At 42.6% G+C, this 18,275-nt stretch overlaps 2 protein-coding genes across 4 annotated transcripts; both read left to right on the top strand.

Annotated features, from left to right (window-relative positions):
- Window positions 1–117: 117 nt before the first annotated feature.
- Window positions 118–10,323, top strand: hgsnat (heparan-alpha-glucosaminide N-acetyltransferase). Of its 3 annotated transcripts, none has more exons than XM_072383317.1 (18): window positions 118–364; window positions 1,139–1,254; window positions 1,364–1,500; window positions 1,768–1,886; window positions 2,015–2,084; window positions 3,249–3,318; window positions 3,564–3,664; window positions 4,030–4,106; window positions 4,260–4,290; window positions 4,519–4,679; window positions 4,856–4,971; window positions 5,081–5,202; window positions 6,264–6,390; window positions 6,767–6,853; window positions 6,973–7,050; window positions 7,333–7,403; window positions 8,700–8,812; window positions 8,925–10,323. In XM_072383317.1, the coding sequence occupies exons 1-18, from the start codon at window positions 193–195 to the stop codon at window positions 9,104–9,106; spliced, it is 1,950 nt and encodes a 649-aa protein (XP_072239418.1). In that variant the 5' UTR covers window positions 118–192; the 3' UTR covers window positions 9,107–10,323. The 3 variants fall into 3 exon arrangements, with proteins under 3 accessions (XP_072239418.1, XP_072239420.1, XP_072239419.1); XM_072383319.1 differs by lacking the exon at window positions 118–364 and adding an exon at window positions 461–808 and having other exon boundaries at window positions 8,925–10,318; XM_072383318.1 differs by lacking the exon at window positions 118–364 and adding an exon at window positions 461–840 and having other exon boundaries at window positions 8,925–10,318.
- Window positions 10,324–10,589: 266 nt separating this feature from the next.
- Window positions 10,590–17,682, top strand: rbpja (recombination signal binding protein for immunoglobulin kappa J region a). Its single transcript, XM_072383321.1, has 11 exons — window positions 10,590–10,836; window positions 11,605–11,643; window positions 11,783–11,878; window positions 11,958–12,123; window positions 13,118–13,292; window positions 13,416–13,553; window positions 13,657–13,769; window positions 13,904–14,044; window positions 15,055–15,210; window positions 15,318–15,421; window positions 15,498–17,682. Exons 1-11 carry the CDS (start codon window positions 10,817–10,819, stop codon window positions 15,817–15,819), a joined length of 1,470 nt encoding a protein of 489 aa, XP_072239422.1. The 5' UTR covers window positions 10,590–10,816; the 3' UTR covers window positions 15,820–17,682.
- The last annotated feature ends 593 nt before the right edge of the window (window positions 17,683–18,275 follow it).

The raw sequence follows: 18,275 nt of genomic DNA, 5'->3' as shown, positions 1-18,275 counted from the left end.
TACCGTCTACTTACAACAGACGAAATATCAAAATGTTTAACTCCCACAACACGCGTTGTGATAGTATTTACGTGGTTTATTAAAGTGACGCAACAATGCTCCGTACAGGTAGCGTTATTTATAGATCTACTTTGGCCCTTCTCGCTCCCACTACAATGTCAAAACAAGGAGAGATAGGAAGTGGTATATATTATGGAAAAAAAGGAAATAAAGGAAAATCCGAAAACGTCTTCAGTCGCAGGGGTGAATCCAAAAACGGAAAAAGAAATGCCCAATCCAGAGGGAAATAACACTTTTTTTCTCCCTGCTGTCGCTTTAGCTGTAGCCGTCTGCGTGGTCCCGCTGACAGCTGGAATGTCTCAAAGTGAGTACAGAACAAGGAAAGTAAAAGCAGGACACTTATTTGTGGGGCGGGTTACAAGCACAGCTACTTCCCTAATGTCCAGCAAAACAAGAAATAATCCACTGTAATAGTTTTTAAATGACACCACAACGACTGAAAACTCAAAACTCGGGGGGCATGGTGTTTTACTAACGATTCAGGCTGTTAGCTCGGGGCTAACTATTTGTTATCAGGAACAGATGTTAAAAGTCCGAGAGTTCGCTCCAGTCATTTGAACTTCCCTCTTGTGGGGGGTATTTCACGGATTAATTCAGCATGTGACCACCGGAGTCTGCAGCCATATCTGCACCGCAGCCCTCTCACATGCTCTCCGTCCCTTGCTCTCTCGGACAGGAACGTTAGCTGCTTGGCTGTAGCGCTTAACTGCCAAACTCGGGCGTGGGAGACGTTTTTTCCGTCCTTAAGGTTTGATAGCTGTTGGCTTTAAGAACGCTTCAGTATGATCCCTTTTCAGTTTCTATGTCAAAATGTAGTCTCGGAAGCTGGGATTGGTTTTGCGCATGTGCAGTTGCTTCCAGTAATAACCAGTATAATAGCAAATGATGTTATAGGTTTCTGATGATTTGAATTATTTTATCATAGCAGAGCAAAGCGAACAGGGGTTTGGATTGGGTCAGTTACAGAGAACTGGAGGCTGCGGGCATCCTTTGCATATTATGCAGAAAATGGTTTGCTAATGGATTTCAGCTGATCTGTACAGTGTTATACAGCTATTTTGTATTCCTTTTACCCCAGCTGACTCCCCTCATCATAAGCATTGGACTCTAAAGATGGATGAGGCACTTCTGACAGTCAACAATGAGCTGGACAATGAGGTGCTGGTGTCCTGGAGGTCAGAACGCTGCTACCAGGTAGGCTCAGGGGTATCAAACATCTTCCTCCCAACTCATTCTGTGGCGAAGTGATGGTTTAAAAAAAAAAAAACCTTCTGATCTGGACCTGTCTTTTCTTTTATGTTAGTGTTTATACCAGCAGCTTGGCGTGGTGCCTTCTGGGCCCAGTCCTGGCCAGCCCGGTTCAGTCAACTTTCCTGTGAACACACAGCATGAAATAACACTACAGCTCAACAGCACGTTTTTTATGCTGGAGCTCTGCAAGTGAGTTTCTGTAAGCAGTGGATGACACAAATAAGAAAAACACAAATGTTTGGTTATACAATCCTGGTATTCTGTGTTGGATTTTCCTGGCGTACGTCGCCTCTGACTGCTTGACACACATCCTTTAAAGATGAGGGTTGATGTTAATTGTCACAGAAACACAGCCAAATGACAATCTGCATTTAACAGTTAGAATTAGTGTGACAACTGTGGCCGTTTGGCTTATATTTTGGCTGATTTATTTATTTATTTTTCTTAATATCACAGGGTGAAGTTCCACTTTGGGGAGCATGGGAACTACTCTCTGTGGGCGAAAAATCTAAGCGAGCCCTCAGTTGTCAACTGCTCCGTAGTGACGGATGCGGACCCCGTGAACAGCTATATACGTAAGCATCACACACATTAATGCGCTGATAAACTTGTATCACATGGCTGAACGTACGTGTTTAGATTCCCGTGATGCTTGTATAAACGACATGCTGCATTGATGCAATGTTCCACTCTCGCCCCGCAGCGATCCTAGTTGCTTTTTTTATCTTTGTTGGAGTGGCCTTGATGTTTGCCATCGGAAGAAGAATATTAGGGTAAGCTTGTCTTTTGTGCTTTGTTGTTGTCTGTTTATTGAGAGAATTTTCCAAGAAGAGTCGTGTTTGATTTTTAATCTCATCTGCAGACACGGACAAACTTCACGCCAACTGGGTTTTATTTTTAGCCGTGAACGTAAAATTGACACATCTTTGAATGCCTTCTTATCCACCGTTTACTGAAGCCATTAAAGTTTCATATCTTTGAAAATTGTTTGGCTGAACATTAATTCAGATATCCACCTAATCAAGCTCAGGCCACATCTTAATACAGCAGATGATCTAATTGCTAGCCCACATAGGCTGATCGATCACCTGTTTTCTTTATTTGTTTTTCTTACTCGTGAATCTCATACAGAGATTTAAATTTTACTCCTCTTGGCAGGCTACATTTTCTGTCTCCTCTTCAAGCCACTTTCCAACCCACCTGCACCTCCCTTTCAGACCGTGTTGAATCCCTTTTCGACCAGTGCAGTTTCAGTGCTGGTTTGGAACCAACTCTTAGAATCTACAACCAGTTCCTTCTGTTTCAGCCACCAAAGCGGTGGCTCCGACCCATTAATCCTGGAGCTACAGTTGCACACATTCTATTGTATTTCTGCTGGTGATTGTGAATGCTACCCGATGCGCCGCAGAGAGAGGCAGCATCTGCAGCTTTGTTCAAAACGATCAAACACTGTGATCTGTGGCTTTGTGGTTTAAAGAGCCAACTTAGAGCTATCTCAAGCATCAGCCACGAACCAGCACTGGAACTACTTTGGTTTAAAAGAGATAAGTTGGATGCTGCCCTCCCTCCCTCAGACATTCAGTGGTTCCATACAGAAATGCAGGGAAGTCCCAGAAGACAACCATACCGCTAATTATGATAGACTTTTAATAGCTACTGTAATTGCCAATGGTCATCACTGTGAAGGTGACTCACATATCCTGAGTGAAATTAGTTCATCTGGATTTTTGAATGCTCATGCCAACAAACTGTACCAACCACATAAACTCCTTGGTAGATGTAGCAGTGACAGCCTGATTACATGACATTTTTGCAGTGTAGAAGCTTTAATTTGTGTGACTGTCCCGAGCACAAAGGGGCACCAGGGTCTCCAGTGAATTGTAAACTGCTGCATGTCACAGAAGGACTCCTGAAATGGTTGATTCTCTCTTGTCCAGACTTGATGTCGTGAGGGGTCTCGTCCTCCGAATCGGCGGGTCCATGGAGACGGAGAGACTCATCAACTCGGTGAGTCATCCCGAGCAGGAGATTCTCAGAAACGTATTGTAACTGAAAGACGTTGTCAAGCTGTGATGGTAGTTAAGTGACAGGGAACGGAGAAACCATGTGGCATCTCTGTCAATTTGGGTTTGACGAGTATGTCACTAAGTCAATGACTTCCTTTGTGTTTTTATTTTTCTAATCAATGTGTGGAAGTGAAACATGCTTGGAATAGAATGAAGCCATCATCTGACTTTCCTTTGACCATCCAGGAGCTGGGCTCCCCTCGGATAGAGGTACCACTTACTGACAACATCCTCCCTCCGCCACCCAGCACCAGCAAGAGGCTTCGGTCTCTGGACACATTCAGAGGGTAGGAACCCCCCCCCCACACACTTCTCTTCCCTCCAGCTAAGCCTGCTCAGTGAAAGATACTAATTGATTTGCCACTCAAGACATCATACTGTATCATGTGACTCATAACAATGTGATAGTTTGTCAGATAAGACTGAAATTGTCTTTGTTTTTTTCCTTTTCATTGAGAAAATGAACAGATGGCGTTGACATGAATCCAGTCCCTTGGCATTGTCATATTTTCTCCTCAGAGTGCAGCCACTGGCTTTATTGCAGTTATATTTAGATGAATCCCTTTGAATAAATGCATCAGAGTTAGTCTCTTGCTGTGATCGGTGGTGTTGGCTAACTGTCGCTTTATTTTCTCTGCTGCATCTCTTTCAGTATCTCCTTGGTCATTATGGTGTTTGTGAATTATGGAGGGGGGCGGTACTGGTTCTTCAAACACGAAAGCTGGAATGGTGAGTCCCACTGAGTGGCACCAGACTTGAGGTACTTGTCCAAAAGCCACCAAATGTGCCAGTGTTGGTGGAGCCAAAACTAAATCCTGAGGTTAGGGTTAAGGTGGTGGCAAGAGTGCCGAATCACTCATTCGTTCCTTTTTTCCTTTACAGGTCTTACAGTTGCAGATCTAGTCTTCCCTTGGTAAGATTTCGATCCAATACTTTTGGAACTGAATGTGTATACTGAGAAAGTATCAGGACCATTCATCCGTGCTCCAGTTATACTTTGAAATTTACACATGAAATAAAGTCCAGGTTTTTTCTCGAACTTACAACTTTCTGATCGGTTTGATTTGAAAATGGACTTCTCTTCACATCACTTCTCCTTTTGCTATTCTTTCTTACACTTATCATTTCCCTCCTCCGCCAGGTTTGTGTTCATCATGGGCACATCCATCGCGCTGTCTATCAACTCTTTGCTGCGCGCAGGCTTGAGCCGTTGCTCGCTGCTCAGGAAGGTCGTGTGGAGAAGCATGCAGCTGTTCGTCATCGGCGTTGTCATCGTTAACCCAAACTACTGCCAGCGAGCTTGTAAGAGCAAACTCGCACGGTTGACATCCTCTGTAATGTTTCATGTTATTTAGGTCATTTAAGTAGGTTCTTTTCTTACATATGGTCACAAACTGTGTTTTCATGCTGGCTTTCTTAATCTGTTGCGTTTCCCTGCCTGAATATGTGCTCACAGTTAACGCTCCTGTACTCTACAGTGTCTTGGGACACCTTGCGAATCCCCGGTGTGTTGCAGCGCCTCGCCTGGTCCTACTTGGTTGTGGCCAGCCTGGACTTATTAGTGGCAAGAGGACACCTCGACGTACTCACAACAGTAAGCCAACAGCTCGATTTTACCCATTGTTTCACCTACTTCTTTAAGAGATTTGATCAAGTATAACTTCATTACTTTGTTCTGACTAACACAGACCTGTGTTTTCCAGGATGTTTGGTGGTCTGCTGGCCTCGACATCTTGCTGTACTGGCCAGCCTGGCTGTGTGTGCTCCTTTTGGAAATCACCTGGCTGTGCCTCACTTTCCTTCTTCCTGTACCAGGTTGCCCAACGTAAGTCACGCGTTGCTGAATGAAGTTCAACACAGTGACAGTCGAGTCTTTAAGTACAGTTGATGCTTTCTCATTGTACATCAGTGGCACCAATCGAGCAACCAATCACAAGATATGAAATCTTTCAAAGGGTCTGGCACACGGCTCAGTACATTACCGCCACCGTGTGGTAGTAGTGATAAAATACCAACAAATGAAGGTTAAAACAAATGATATAGTGGCATGAACTACTTGATTTCTGGCAACTAAAATTTTTTTAAACTGTTGTGCATCCTTACAAATGCTGTAAGGATTAAATATTTTTCAGTGTAAAAAAAGAATCAACAATATACATGATATTATATTATTTTTATATTCCTTAATTTGGTGTCCCTTTATCTTAGTGAAAACTGACCTCTGCAAGTGAAATGTACTGATGTCAATATTGTTAAGATTCTGAAGTTTGGAACGAAGGAACAATGAGGCTCTGATCATGTTGCAGTCTTACAAGAGACCTCTGGAAGACCACAGTTTTATGAAGCGTGGGGAGAAAACTCCCTGCCCAAATGTTATAAAAATATGAGCAACACAGATAGACTTAAGAGACAATTTGCGGTAACACAATTAACCTTTCTTTTCATACTCATAGATTTGATTAGTTTTTTCTCTCCGACTCAAACAGTCATCGACAATTTTGCAGATGACGTTTGAGGCATCTCAACATCCTACAAAGACAAAAAAAATAGATAAATCTTTTTCTTTTGCCACATAAACTGATAAAGTTAGATGTTTTTAGTCTTTGAGGATCATTTATTCAGTCTAAACTATCTATTTATTTTTAAGATATTTATGTTTATTTGGGGCTTCTGATATTTGGTTGTTTGAAAGTTACTTTAGTAGAACTCTTAACAGTTACATTAATGCTCAGTTAGCAAGTAAATAAATGCACATTATGAAGTTTTCAGCTGAATGATTGCTTTCCAAACCCCCTTCTGTTTGCTGTGCGTGCATCTGTTAACTTCCCCTTGACTCAAAGTAACCTCCATGTGAAACACTGGCTTCGTTCCGCTCTGTTGGTACAGAGGCTATCTGGGCCCGGGTGGGATCGGTGATATGGGCCTCTATCCAAACTGCACTGGTGGAGCTGCTGGTTTAATTGACCGTTGGCTGTTGGGAGAAAACCACATCTACCAGAATCCATCATCACGGGTTAGTGACGAGCAAGACAACACAAACGCAGCAACAGTAGATGGGCTGGAGTGTAGTGGTATGATTGCCACCTTTTATGTGGGTGACCTGGGTTTGAATCCCCTGCATGAAGGGTTCCACCTCCAGTAGAGGTCCTCAGGCAAGACCCCCTTACCCTATAATTACTACCAGTGTAAGTCGCTTTGGATAAAAGCGTCTGCTAAATGCATGAAAACATCCAGTCTTTTTAAAAATGTTTACTTTGCGTGGACAGGTCCGGTTACTCTCTGACTGGACCTTCCGCCGTTTGGCTGACATCACTTGTGGTGTCAGAGTAGACGGCATCAGAACTTGAGAACATTTACCAAAACTCATTTCTGTTGCCTTTTCAAATCAGGTAATTTATGCAACTCAGACACCATATGATCCAGAAGGTGTTCTGGGCAGCATCAACTCTGTCCTCATGGCGTTTCTTGGATTACAGGTTTGGGATGCTTCTTTTGGTTTTCTTTTTATTTAATGTCAAAATTGATAATGAGATGGACCACTCTAACAATCAAAGGCAATTATTGATCATAACGGCTTTATTTACATTGTTCTCAGGCAGGAAAGATAATCTTGCACTACCGGGATCTCCCTAGAAGCATCATGTCAAGGTTCCTCATATGGGGTCTCTTTCTGGTAGGCAAATTTCTCTCTTATATCTTTTATAAATCCACGCAAAGGGGACTTGGGGAAAAAAATGCAGAGTCAACATGCTTTTTGAGTTGCATAAACATTATTTTCAGCACTTTTTTTAAAATTGAAATAATAAGGTCTAATGTTTGACACAAAGAACAGGTCGGAGCAAAGTCAGGTCATTACATTGATCAGCGGTTAATCATTTTAAGCATTTGAACTGGTCTCACTCGGAATGCTTTGTTCCCTCTCTAATTGAACGATAAAATCTCTTTAATTCCACAGGGAATCATATCAGCAGTTCTGACCAAGTGTTCCACAGACCAGGGTTTCATTCCTGTCAACAAGAACCTGTGGTAAGGTTTGCTATTTCCCTTCCTAAAGTCCCCCCTCTGATAAAAACTTATTTTTTTAACTTTCTTAACATGTCCACAAGATGTTTGTTTTTTGTGTGTTGCAAGAACTGTCATGAGCAAAATCAGCCATTGTTTCTGTTGCTGGGGATTTCTGGGAGACACAAAAAGGTGGGGTCAGAAGACAAGCTCGTATTTTCAACAGAGAACATTGGAGGAACCGATCCTGACTGCTTGCGGGGTGGGGTCTTATTGCTGATATGTTTGCATTGTGGAGAACCAGTGAAATGAGAAGCTAGGCAGGCTGTTAGAAGGGCAGTGGTGACCTAAAGCAGTGGAACTGTCAGAATGGTGATGTAATTATGGCTGCCAGGCATCCATGGTCAGGCCGGGTTATATAGCTGTGAGATGGCTACTTCCACAAGCAAGCCACAGGTGCTAGCTGGCACATGGACTTTTAGGGTGGCCTAGTTCCTAAGCCTTCAGAGCTGTTAGCAGCTGTGGTATCCTCTGGCTCTTAAACTGGGCAAGCTTTCTGCTAGGAGTCCAGCCAGGGAACGATGCTTCAAAAGTGAATACATTACCATTCTTTCACTTTCATGCTACATTGTAAAGGTGTTACTCTTTTAAAAATATTATCCCAATATAAGGACTGGCCATAGTATCGCAGAGTCCGCATACATTGTCAGCTGCTATCAGAACTAGGTCACCATTCACTGAATGAGGAAAAAGATGCAGTCAGACCCCAGGCCACTTTAAAGTCATCAGGTTAAAAGAAGAAAAAAAACAGAATTTAGGATTTTTAGAAACACAGGTGATTTTTTTTCTATTTCTGTGATTTTAAAAAAACTGGATATAAATTTTCTCTTGACTATTGTTTTTTTTTTTTTTTTTGACTAAATGCTAAATGCTAAAAAAAATATTCATATGGATTATTTTCTCAGTTTTGCTGGCAATCCATTTTGTATTTGGTCTTTTCTCAGATTTTGAACACATTGAACACAGATTTCATTGCATTCTGACATATTTTTGTAATCCCAGTTTTAGGCCATTTTTAAAGAATGCAGGTTTAAAGCGTCTTCATTTATTCGACCTGTAAACTATGTCTTTCTTCTGTTGTTCTTCTATGTTATGGTGTTGTTGTGCCTGTGTGAGAGTACCCTTATGAAGCACGGTTAGAGTGAAGTTGTCAAACATTTCTTGGAAAATGACAACTCCCCAAATGCATGGGCATAACCCTGACAAATATTTGCACTAAAACATAATCGATGCCACTGTGCCTCTTTATTTCATCACTAGGTCTTTGTCCTATGTGACGACACTGGCTTGTTTTGCCTTTGTGCTGCTGGTCCTGGTCTACTACGCCGTCGATGTGAAGAAGTGGTGGTCTGGGGCGCCGTTCTTTTACCCCGGTGAGCACAGTTTTAGTAGTTGTGGAGGACGGACTGTTGATTGATCTTCTGCTGAGAAATGGTTAGTTCATTGTGACTTTTGCTTCACTCTCACCTGTACACCTGTCCTAAGGTATGAACTCCATCCTCGTGTACGTTGGCCATGAGGTGTTTGAGGACTACTTTCCCTTCCGCTGGCGCATGACCAACAGCCAATCCCACACAGAGCACCTCATGCAGAATCTTGTTGCCACTTCCTGTTGGGTCTTCATCTCCTACATACTCTACAGAAAGAGGATTTTCTGGAAGATTTAGAGGAGGAGCCTCGAAATGAAAAACAATGCACAACAAGAGCGGATCTTTTACGTCAGAATTGCTAGAGATAAAATCTGAAAACATTTGGAAAGTGTGAGACGGGAGCTGATTTACTTTGTCAGCGTGTTAGTGTCTTTTTTTTTTTTTTTTCCAATATGTATGTTGTTTTCTTTTTTTTTTTTTTTTTTTTTGTTAACAGAGTACAGGACTGTAAAGATCCTACACCTTTTCCAAAGATCTTCTGTTCCGAAGAAGCAAGCTGAGCTCTGCCAAGCATCTTTACTGACTCAGGAAGAACTTGTCCAAGTCTGGTTTCCAAATTTGACTAATTTGACTATGAAAACCGACCTTATTTAATCAGCTGTTTGAGTTTATGCAGTAGACCCTGGCAGGATGCTGGAGTAGTTATTTAATAAGTGCTTGTGGACTTTTTTATAGAATAATCCCTGCTGCCGTGGCGAGTGTTACTCTGAAGGCTGAAGTGAGGGGTTTCTGTGAGATTTGAGGGCCACCATTGCATTGTTACAGTTTAGCATTTCCACAACACTGTAGAAGACACAGATGCAGGTGTCACATGCTTATTTGTCAGGTTTAAAGAAAACTACTGCCTTTAACTGCTCTTAAAACTGTCAGATACGCGCAATTACGTTGGTTTATCTCGGCAGTGGCAGAAATGAATTGCATTCGTCTCGTCAAATGTTTAACTATGTGTTGACATATGTACTCTAAATTGACAGAGTTCTGCTATTTGTTTCCCACGTCTGTCAGTCTCATTTTGATGTTTTAGAGGACAGTATATATTTGATTGTGTCATGTCTCACTGTTCAAGTGTACTGAAGTGTACATGTGCCACCTTTCATGATTAACAGTTGATATAAATGTACATATTTTTTGGAGAACCTTATGTTAAGTGTGTATGTAGATTATCCAAATGCTGTCAGAAATTTGGGCATAATTGCTCATCTAGTACTGTATGAAATGATTAGTTATTTTGTCAAACTTTTATACACACGTTTTTTCTTTTAAATATTCACTATTTGAAACCAGATTGTATAATAAAAGTTACTCAGAATTATTGTTGCTGTTTTGAGTTTGATGATAATTTGTTCTTATAATTTAGCTTACCTCTTATCAGGTTTTAGGCCCTATGAAAACAAAGGACAGCTATTTATTGTTTTTACCTGAAAATAATAATTTCTTACGTTGTAAAAGGCATGTTGAGGATGAATATATGATTGTAAATGTTCAGAGCTGCGTTTCCACACATTTAACCGATACCAGAGCTTCGAGCTCTTTTATCCAGTGTAAGGTGAAGTCTGCTTTGTGGCTCAATAAGGCGTGGGAATCGAGTTACAGTGTGCGTGCCCTGCGAGGAAAAAGAAGCACTGTGGTTAAGGTGTTTCGTCATCTCGCGATATAATTGGGTCTCCTTCACTCATGTCTACTGTGAGAGTTTTCTAAGTCTCGCGTGACTTTACAACTTTCCCACGCCTGTTGTTTTGGCGTGTGCTCTCTGCTGTCGCACCTCCCTCTCCAACTTCTCACCCCTTTACTCCGTCACACCGCCCCTCCTTTCCCTCTCCCATCTTTTCCTTCCAGTCTGGTTCTCCTGTTGTGCGGTTAGCTTTGGTGAGGAGTTGGGGGAGGGATCTCGCGATTATAGGGACTTTTTTTTTTCGGGGGGTAGAGGGGGGTCAGTTTTTTCGGAAGATGGCGCCCGTTGTTACGGGGTAAGTGCTGAAATGTAAAGCATAATGTTGTTAAAAATTTTCGGTTTCGTTGCGGTGTAACGTTGCCATGTCGTATTGCTTTCGGGTGATGTTTCTGCTCTTAGACTTGCTGTCTTAGTCTCTTACCCCGCACAGTCATACTTTTGTGGTCCCATGCGGGGTCAGTTTGGCAAAACTATTCTTCCTAGTGTCGCCTAATTGTTCAGCTATTTGTAGAACTGTCTCACGACGTGGAAGTTTCAGATGATTTCAGAAACTTTTTGTCAGTTAACACGTTTTCCCATTTGAACCAAGCTCCACGTTTTGACTCTGTTCAGCTTCTGCTTTAATGTGTTTGATGTGAGTGGAGTAACTATGGACCAGCCCTGAAACCCACGCAGAAGGCGACTCTGACAGAATAACTTCTGGTTTTGCTTGTTAAAACAACCTAACCCCTAATCACTCGTTCCCTTCTTTCGCATACATTTATTAACTTGGTTGAACTTTTCACACATTAAAAAGTTCCTCGACAATAGAGAATGGCTCGTTTATGTTCACTTTTTAAAAAAAACTTAATATTCATACTGCAGATGCTGACGTCTAAGGCAAAAGTCTGTCTATAGCAACTGTGCATTATACATTACATTTTAGCTCTATTCCACAAAAAACTAGCAACATGCACAGATACACTTGTTCATAACAGACCGACTGTCGTAGAGTCCTAGAAAGCATGTTTTGATATCTGCCCCACTAATTCCACACTGAGGCCAGGTTGCTTTTGTTTCTCAGGAAGTTTGGTGAGCGACCTCCACCTCAGCGTTTGACCAGGTAGGGGAAAAGAGCCTGACACAAGCCTGTGATGGCACAGATAACTGAAAGCTTTTTCGTCAGTTTCATGAGATAAGGATTGAGGAACAGGTCGTAAGTCGCTGCTGAGGTGTTAATGCACGTCTCTTCCTGATTTCAGGGAGGCTATGAGGAATTACTTGAAGGAAAAGGACGATCAAACCGTGCTCATACTGCATGCGAAAGTTGCGCAAAAGTCATACGGCAATGAAAAAAGGTTTGTTTGAGACTCTTTTGTGTGTGTGTTTTTCCTTGTTTGTTTGTTTTTTTCTCTAACTTATACCTGTGTGTAATAGGTTTTTCTGTCCTCCGCCATGTGTGTATCTGATGGGCACTGGTTGGCAGAAGAAGTTGGAGAAGATGGAGAAGGAGGGTTGCACGGAGCAGGAAGCCCAGCCGTGTGCGTTCATCGGTATAGGCAACAGTGAGCAGGAGATGCAGCAACTCCATCTGGAGGGAAAGGTGAGAGGGAATTTGTAAGATGAACAGTGAGCCACGCCTCATTTCTTTACATATTCGCTCCAAAAGAGCGAGGTTTTCTTGTAATCTCTTCAAGTGGTCTTGAGGAATAGTTCTCCAGGCTTTTTAAAGGCCATTGGCTGCTTTTTCCACTCATTTTCAGTCCATTTCATATACCTTTTTTTTGTCAGTTGAGCCACTTAACACTGATCTGTGAATCGTTCAATCATTAAAATGGCAACTCAGTCAAGGGATGAACCAGTATTGTGTCTACACATAACACACCTTAATGTTTAATTTTTCACTGGTCTTACAAGAAGAGCATTGTAAAAAACCCATACTTTGCCAACCCATACTTTGGCAAGTGCTATTACCCAAAGTGCTATTAGCCAGAAATGAGTCAAATCTTAGCATGGTCAGCAAGATGTCATGAAGTGGATGACAAAAGAAGAAGTGTCAGGCCTAAAAGTACATATATGCAGCAGAGGAACAGGATGTGAAAGTGATATTCTTAAGAAATAGGAAGAATTCCAACAAAGACCCGAAACAGGACCTGAGAGATGCATCTGACCTTTCAGAGCATCATCATAAATGGTCTCCATGGAGACATGGGAACTGGACCGAAAATCAGTGGCAACAGGTCTTATGGAGGGATGAATCCTCATCAGTCCAGAGAACTGAACAAAATGCAGCCAACAGCTGACTTTCAAGCTCATTAGAATCGAATAAACTCTTTATTTTTGCCATGTATGATTTATTATATATTACTTTACATATTTAATTTATGTCTGCGCACATTTCAGCACAAACATTTCTGTTTTCTTGGCTATACACAAAGAAAAAGTGTTTGGCTGAAGATATGGGCACACATTGTATATTTGAATGCATTTCTAACATGCAGCAGCTCTGCGCTTCTGTTCCACCAAAAGACACGAAAGAGGGGCAAACCAAACTTTAAAGATAACTCTTCCGTCTTTCTTTTTCCTCTCTGCGGTAGCACTTCTGCACAGCGAAGACACTGTACATCAGTGACTCAGACAAAAGGAAGCACTTCATGCTGACTGTGAAGATGTTGTATGGAAACAGCTCCAACATCGGAGTTTTCCTCAGCAAGAGGATCAAAGTCATCTCCAAGCCCTCCAAGAAGAAACAGTCGTTGAAAAATGCAGAGTGTGAGTTGAAGGAAGCGTCGGCAGGCGCTTGCTTACCAGACGGGCGTTTAATTAATTTATTTTAGCACACCCTGACCTTAAGTGTTGATTTTTGGTTTCACTGTCCTTCTGGTCCCTCCTCAGTGTGTATAGCCTCTGGGACTAAGGTGGCCCTGTTCAACCGCCTGCGTTCTCAGACGGTCAGCACCAGGTATCTTCACGTGGAGGGGGGGAACTTTCATGCCAGCTCCCAACAGTGGGGCGCCTTCTACATCCACCTTTGTGAGTCACACCTTGTTATTTTATGTTTTTTACCTGCTTTTCATCCCATTTTTATTTCTATAACGAGAGGACATTGAAAATCTTTTTCTGGCTTTCTGTTTAGTGGATGATGAGGAGTCTGAAGGGGAGGAGTTCGCTGTGAGAGATGGCTACATCCACTATGGCCAAACGGTGAAGTTGGTGTGTTCGGTTACTGGCATGGCCCTGCCCAGACTGGTATGTGAGCCGTCACATCGCCGACGTGCTGAAATACCGTTGACATTTTTGTTTTGTGTCAGCTCCCGTGTGTTCACATGAACGGTGTTTGTCTCCGTGTCTTCGTGTTAGCTGTGTTTGCCTCATTTCCTCAGGTCATTCGCAAGGTGGACAAGCAAGCAGCGTCGATGGATGCAGACGACCCCGTGTCCCAGCTTCACAAGTGTGCCTTCTACCTGAAGGATACAGAAAGGATGTACCTCTGTCTTTCGCAGGAGAGGATCATCCAGTTTCAGGTGCCCGGGTGCTTATATTGACACTCACACAGGTGTTGGTTGTGTTTTGGTCAGCTATAATGGCTTTATATCTCTGTTGTACCTTCAGATTTCAGGGTTTCTACCCTTTTCTGATGTAAAAAAAGTAAAAGTCTAACTTTTGAAGGCAGAATGTGATTTCTTATGAAATTGACAGTTGAACATATGAAATGTTGTTTGTTTAATGAGAAACAAAGAAAGAAATTGGTATCTTAAAATGTACATATGGGACATCAGCAGCACATTTGACGGAAACATCAACTGGAATAGTTTCCAAATGATAGTCTTCCAGCTGTTTTCTCAGCTAAGCAGACGAAAACATGAAATTAGATTGTCCTGCAGTGTTCCCATGGTTGTTCCCATGGTTACCCCCATGCAACATGTTGCTCCCCCCCTCTCCACTTAGAGTTAGGCAGCGCTGTCTTCTCGCCCCTTTGGATTACCCATGAAACCTTTGATGCCTCGTTTCATTCACCCATCAGCCATAACACGTTGATAGTAGCATCTTTGTTGGGCTTCCGGAATAGTTGCTGCTACTCTTACCAGTTATTCTTCAAGAAGATTCTTTTTTCTGGTTTCACAGAGGTTAGGACTTAAATTGCAAGTAATCCCCTGCAAATCGCTGCAGGAAGGTGTTTGATGGCCAAATTCTGTGCAAATGTAGCCAAAAAGCACCTTCATGTCTAACACTTCACAAAATACACGCTCGATCATAAATGTGGAGCTCCATTACACGTTGTTTCATGGACTTTTGTGTTTGACTTTATGTATACATTTGCTTTTGTAGGTAACATCAAAATATTAAACCGCCTCGTGAGCAGCTTGCTTACAACAGTTGTATGTTATTACGTGTAATGAGTGTTCCAAGGTAACAGAAGGAGGGTTTAACTGTGTCAACAACAAGCTTCTACAGCTCAAGTTTCTTTTTTTTCTGCCTGATTAGATGTGAAGGTGAGCACTGGAAATCATTTTGAAGTTATTTGTTTCTCCAGGCAACGCCGTGCTCCAAAGAGACCAACAGGGAGATAATCAACGATGGAGCCTCCTGGACCATCATTAGCACCGACAAGGCCGAGTATACGTTTTATGAGGGGATGGGCCCCGTCCCCACACCGGTCACACCTGTGCCGGTGGTGGAAAGTCTGCAGGTTCTGTCCAAAATAAGCTTATTTTGAACTACTCTCCGTTTAAGTTTCTATTTCACCCGTATTGATCTTTTTAAGACGTTAAATCATTTTCATTTGTCCGTGTGAAGTTAAATGGTGGAGGAGATGTGGCCATGTTGGAGCTGACGGGACACAACTTCACCCCCAACCTCCGGGTGTGGTTCGGAGATGTGGAGGCAGACACCATGTACAGGTAAGGTATCCGAGTGTTTTTATTTTTTAATTTTTTAAAGCTTCAAACACTAAACTCCTCCTGTGAGCTCCGTTAGGTGTGGAGAGAGCATCCTGTGTGTGGTGCCGGATATCTCTGCCTTCAGGGAGGGGTGGCGCTGGGTGCGACAGCCGGTTCAGGTGCCCGTCACGCTGGTCCGCAATGACGGAATCATTTACGCCACCGCCCTCACCTTCACCTACACCCCCGAGCCCGGGCCCCGACCTCACTGCAGTGCTGCTGGGGCCATCCTGCGGTCACGTAGCACCTCTTCATCCTCACCGGCATCTTCATCCTCACCCTCATCTTTGCTGGGCGCCCTCGGCGACGGCCACAGGGCCTACGGCTGTAGTGACTCTGGCATGTCGGTGCTGTCATAGGGATCCCTGTTTTGTGTGTGTTCTCTGAATGACTGAGGAAATGCGCCCAATTACCCCAAAGAGGCTCACGGACCTGCGAACAAACTGCACGGAAGCTCCAGAGCTCTTCATTAGAATAACTGAAATCATGGAGAACGCTTCAAAGCTGAGAAAAACCTGGTTCAAAGAACATGCTTGTGATGACAGGCTCTGGACTTTATCGCCCTCTAGTGGAGTGTTGTGGACATGTTACACTCAGAGGACTTTGATACCTGCAACAGGGTGTATGTGGCATCTAACTCTCACAATGGGATTTCCTTTTTATACACCCCTTGGGTTTGAAAGCTTACTTTTCTCTGCTTTCTCATTACTAAGATCATATTTTGACAGAAAACTTCTTGATTTAACTCTTGTGGGCAAGGGAATATGTGTAAGAGTAACATAGTTTTTATGGACCAAGGAATATTATTATATTATTTTATTCATATTATATTTGATATAATATTCATATTATATATTTTTAGCTTTTTATGAGGTACATTTTTTGAGATTTTCTTTTTTGTATGATACTGCATAGCATTTTCTTTTTGTTATCAAATAGTTTGTCATGTCGTCAGTCAGTCCTATCTCTTCTTTGTCTCAAGGTGGAATTGGCTTTGAGTATTTCTCTAATAGTCTGCATACAGCTTTTCAGCTGTTCTCACCTCTTTTTTTTCCTGTCATTAGTGAACTTTAAACTCTTCTGTGTGCTGTGCAACAACAAACAGGGATCAGTCAGTCTTTGGTTTTAAGGAGGCACTTTAGAAAATGAAGACACGCACATGTCCGCCTGCAGTTAAAGGCTTCACCTTTGGATCTTTTGGACCACTGATTTGCTTTTGTGTCTCTGTGTGTGTGTGTGTGTTAAATATCTATATATGGATATAGATATATCCATATATATATATATTGATTTGTTTGTGTTTATGTTTTGAAGAAAGAGCTTTAATGCCATTTTTGTGTTGTAGTTTTAAGGGAGACCCCGGCAGTCCACCGATTTCTCATTGATGTCATCTTTATTTGGACTCTTGTTTCGGCGTCGGATTGCTGACACCATAGACCCGGGTTTAATGCTAACAGTTACGGCTGCGCTTTGGTACCCCCGGAGCTGAACTTAAAAATGGAACTCGACTAAGCAAACTCGACTGAATCTTTTGTCCTTACCCAAACAACCTGCTATATTCTGCTATCTTTCTCTAAGTGCTGCAAAAACTACCCCCAGTGAACCTCCCACTTGAGACTTTTGTGCCAGAACTGCGAACACAAAGTCGGGCAGCACAAAGCGGACAACTGTCAGCGGAACTGCAAAGCTGACTGAGCAAAACTCTGATAAGGGAGAATGAATCCGAGGGAACAGATAACAGAAAGGATATATTATAAAGGGCAATACATCTCTTCTTGTCCAAAACCACCGGCTTTTTATGGAAGTGTGGGGGGGTATCTTGGTTGCATTCACTGCTCTGCTCACATTTTGAATCCCTCTGTCGTCTGTTACGTTCTAAACTGCCAGGCTTTGCTCGGTTTCTTTTTACCCAGTCATCTCATCCTGTACACAGCATCTCCCGGCCTGGTGGGACAGAAGTCAGAGCTGGCACGAGGTTAACTGTCAGCTAAAACAACCTCGTTATGTCATCGTACTGGCAGCTTCATCGCTCTCATGTTTACAGAATAAGTCTCTTTCCTCTCATGTTCTGTACTTTGTTTGTATGTGCTCGTTCCCTAAATAGCATCAGAAAGGTGGGTCATGTTTTCTGTGTGGTGTATTACTCCTCCAGAAGGAAATCCAGCCACAGAGGTTCCTCGGCAGAGCATCATGAATTAAAATAAGCTTTGGGCAAAGTGTTATTTGTCTCACTGGCTGTTTCTTTCATGAAGTTAGATGTTGAAGACCCAGAGCCAGTTGTGCGGGGTCGGGCTCGAGAGGGGGAGCAGGGACTGCGTGTCACCACTGGGGCGTGCTTCACAGGGTAGAAGTCAAATCTGTCCATGACTATATTTAAACCGAGCCAGATCGCTGGAATGAAACCTGACACTGTGTTACGGTTAAATGTGTGCGTGTGTAGTTGTGTCGTTTGCTTGTGTCTCTGCTTTCTTGGTGTTTCTAACAATTTATTTTGAACACAGTAGACTGTGCATGTTTCTGCACCAGCGTGTCAAAGAAACTGCAAGCGCCCCATATAGATGTTTTCAGAAATCCAATGAACAGCTGCAGAAACATTTGCTAAGCCTTTCCACATAGCTCGAAGAACTGCGAACAAGAATATAGGCCACAACTGTCAGATCCAGGCAGACTGACTGTGATATGACACAGGACAGGCTATTCTTGGCATGAGAACGTTGATCTCAAGCAATACCTCTCGATATTAGAGTTGAAATGCTCTGAGTATCGGTAAGGTCCTAACTGTAGTTTGGAAAGGAAACGATCAGGTTAGGGTGGA

Source organism: Leuresthes tenuis, unplaced genomic scaffold, assembly GCF_036924035.1.
Source record: "Leuresthes tenuis unplaced genomic scaffold, fLeuTen1.0.hap1 SCAF_4, whole genome shotgun sequence".
Taxonomy (NCBI): Eukaryota; Metazoa; Chordata; class Actinopteri; order Atheriniformes; family Atherinopsidae; genus Leuresthes; species Leuresthes tenuis.
Note: the sequence above shows the minus strand (reverse complement) of the source record. Positions and strands in the feature narration are given on the sequence as shown.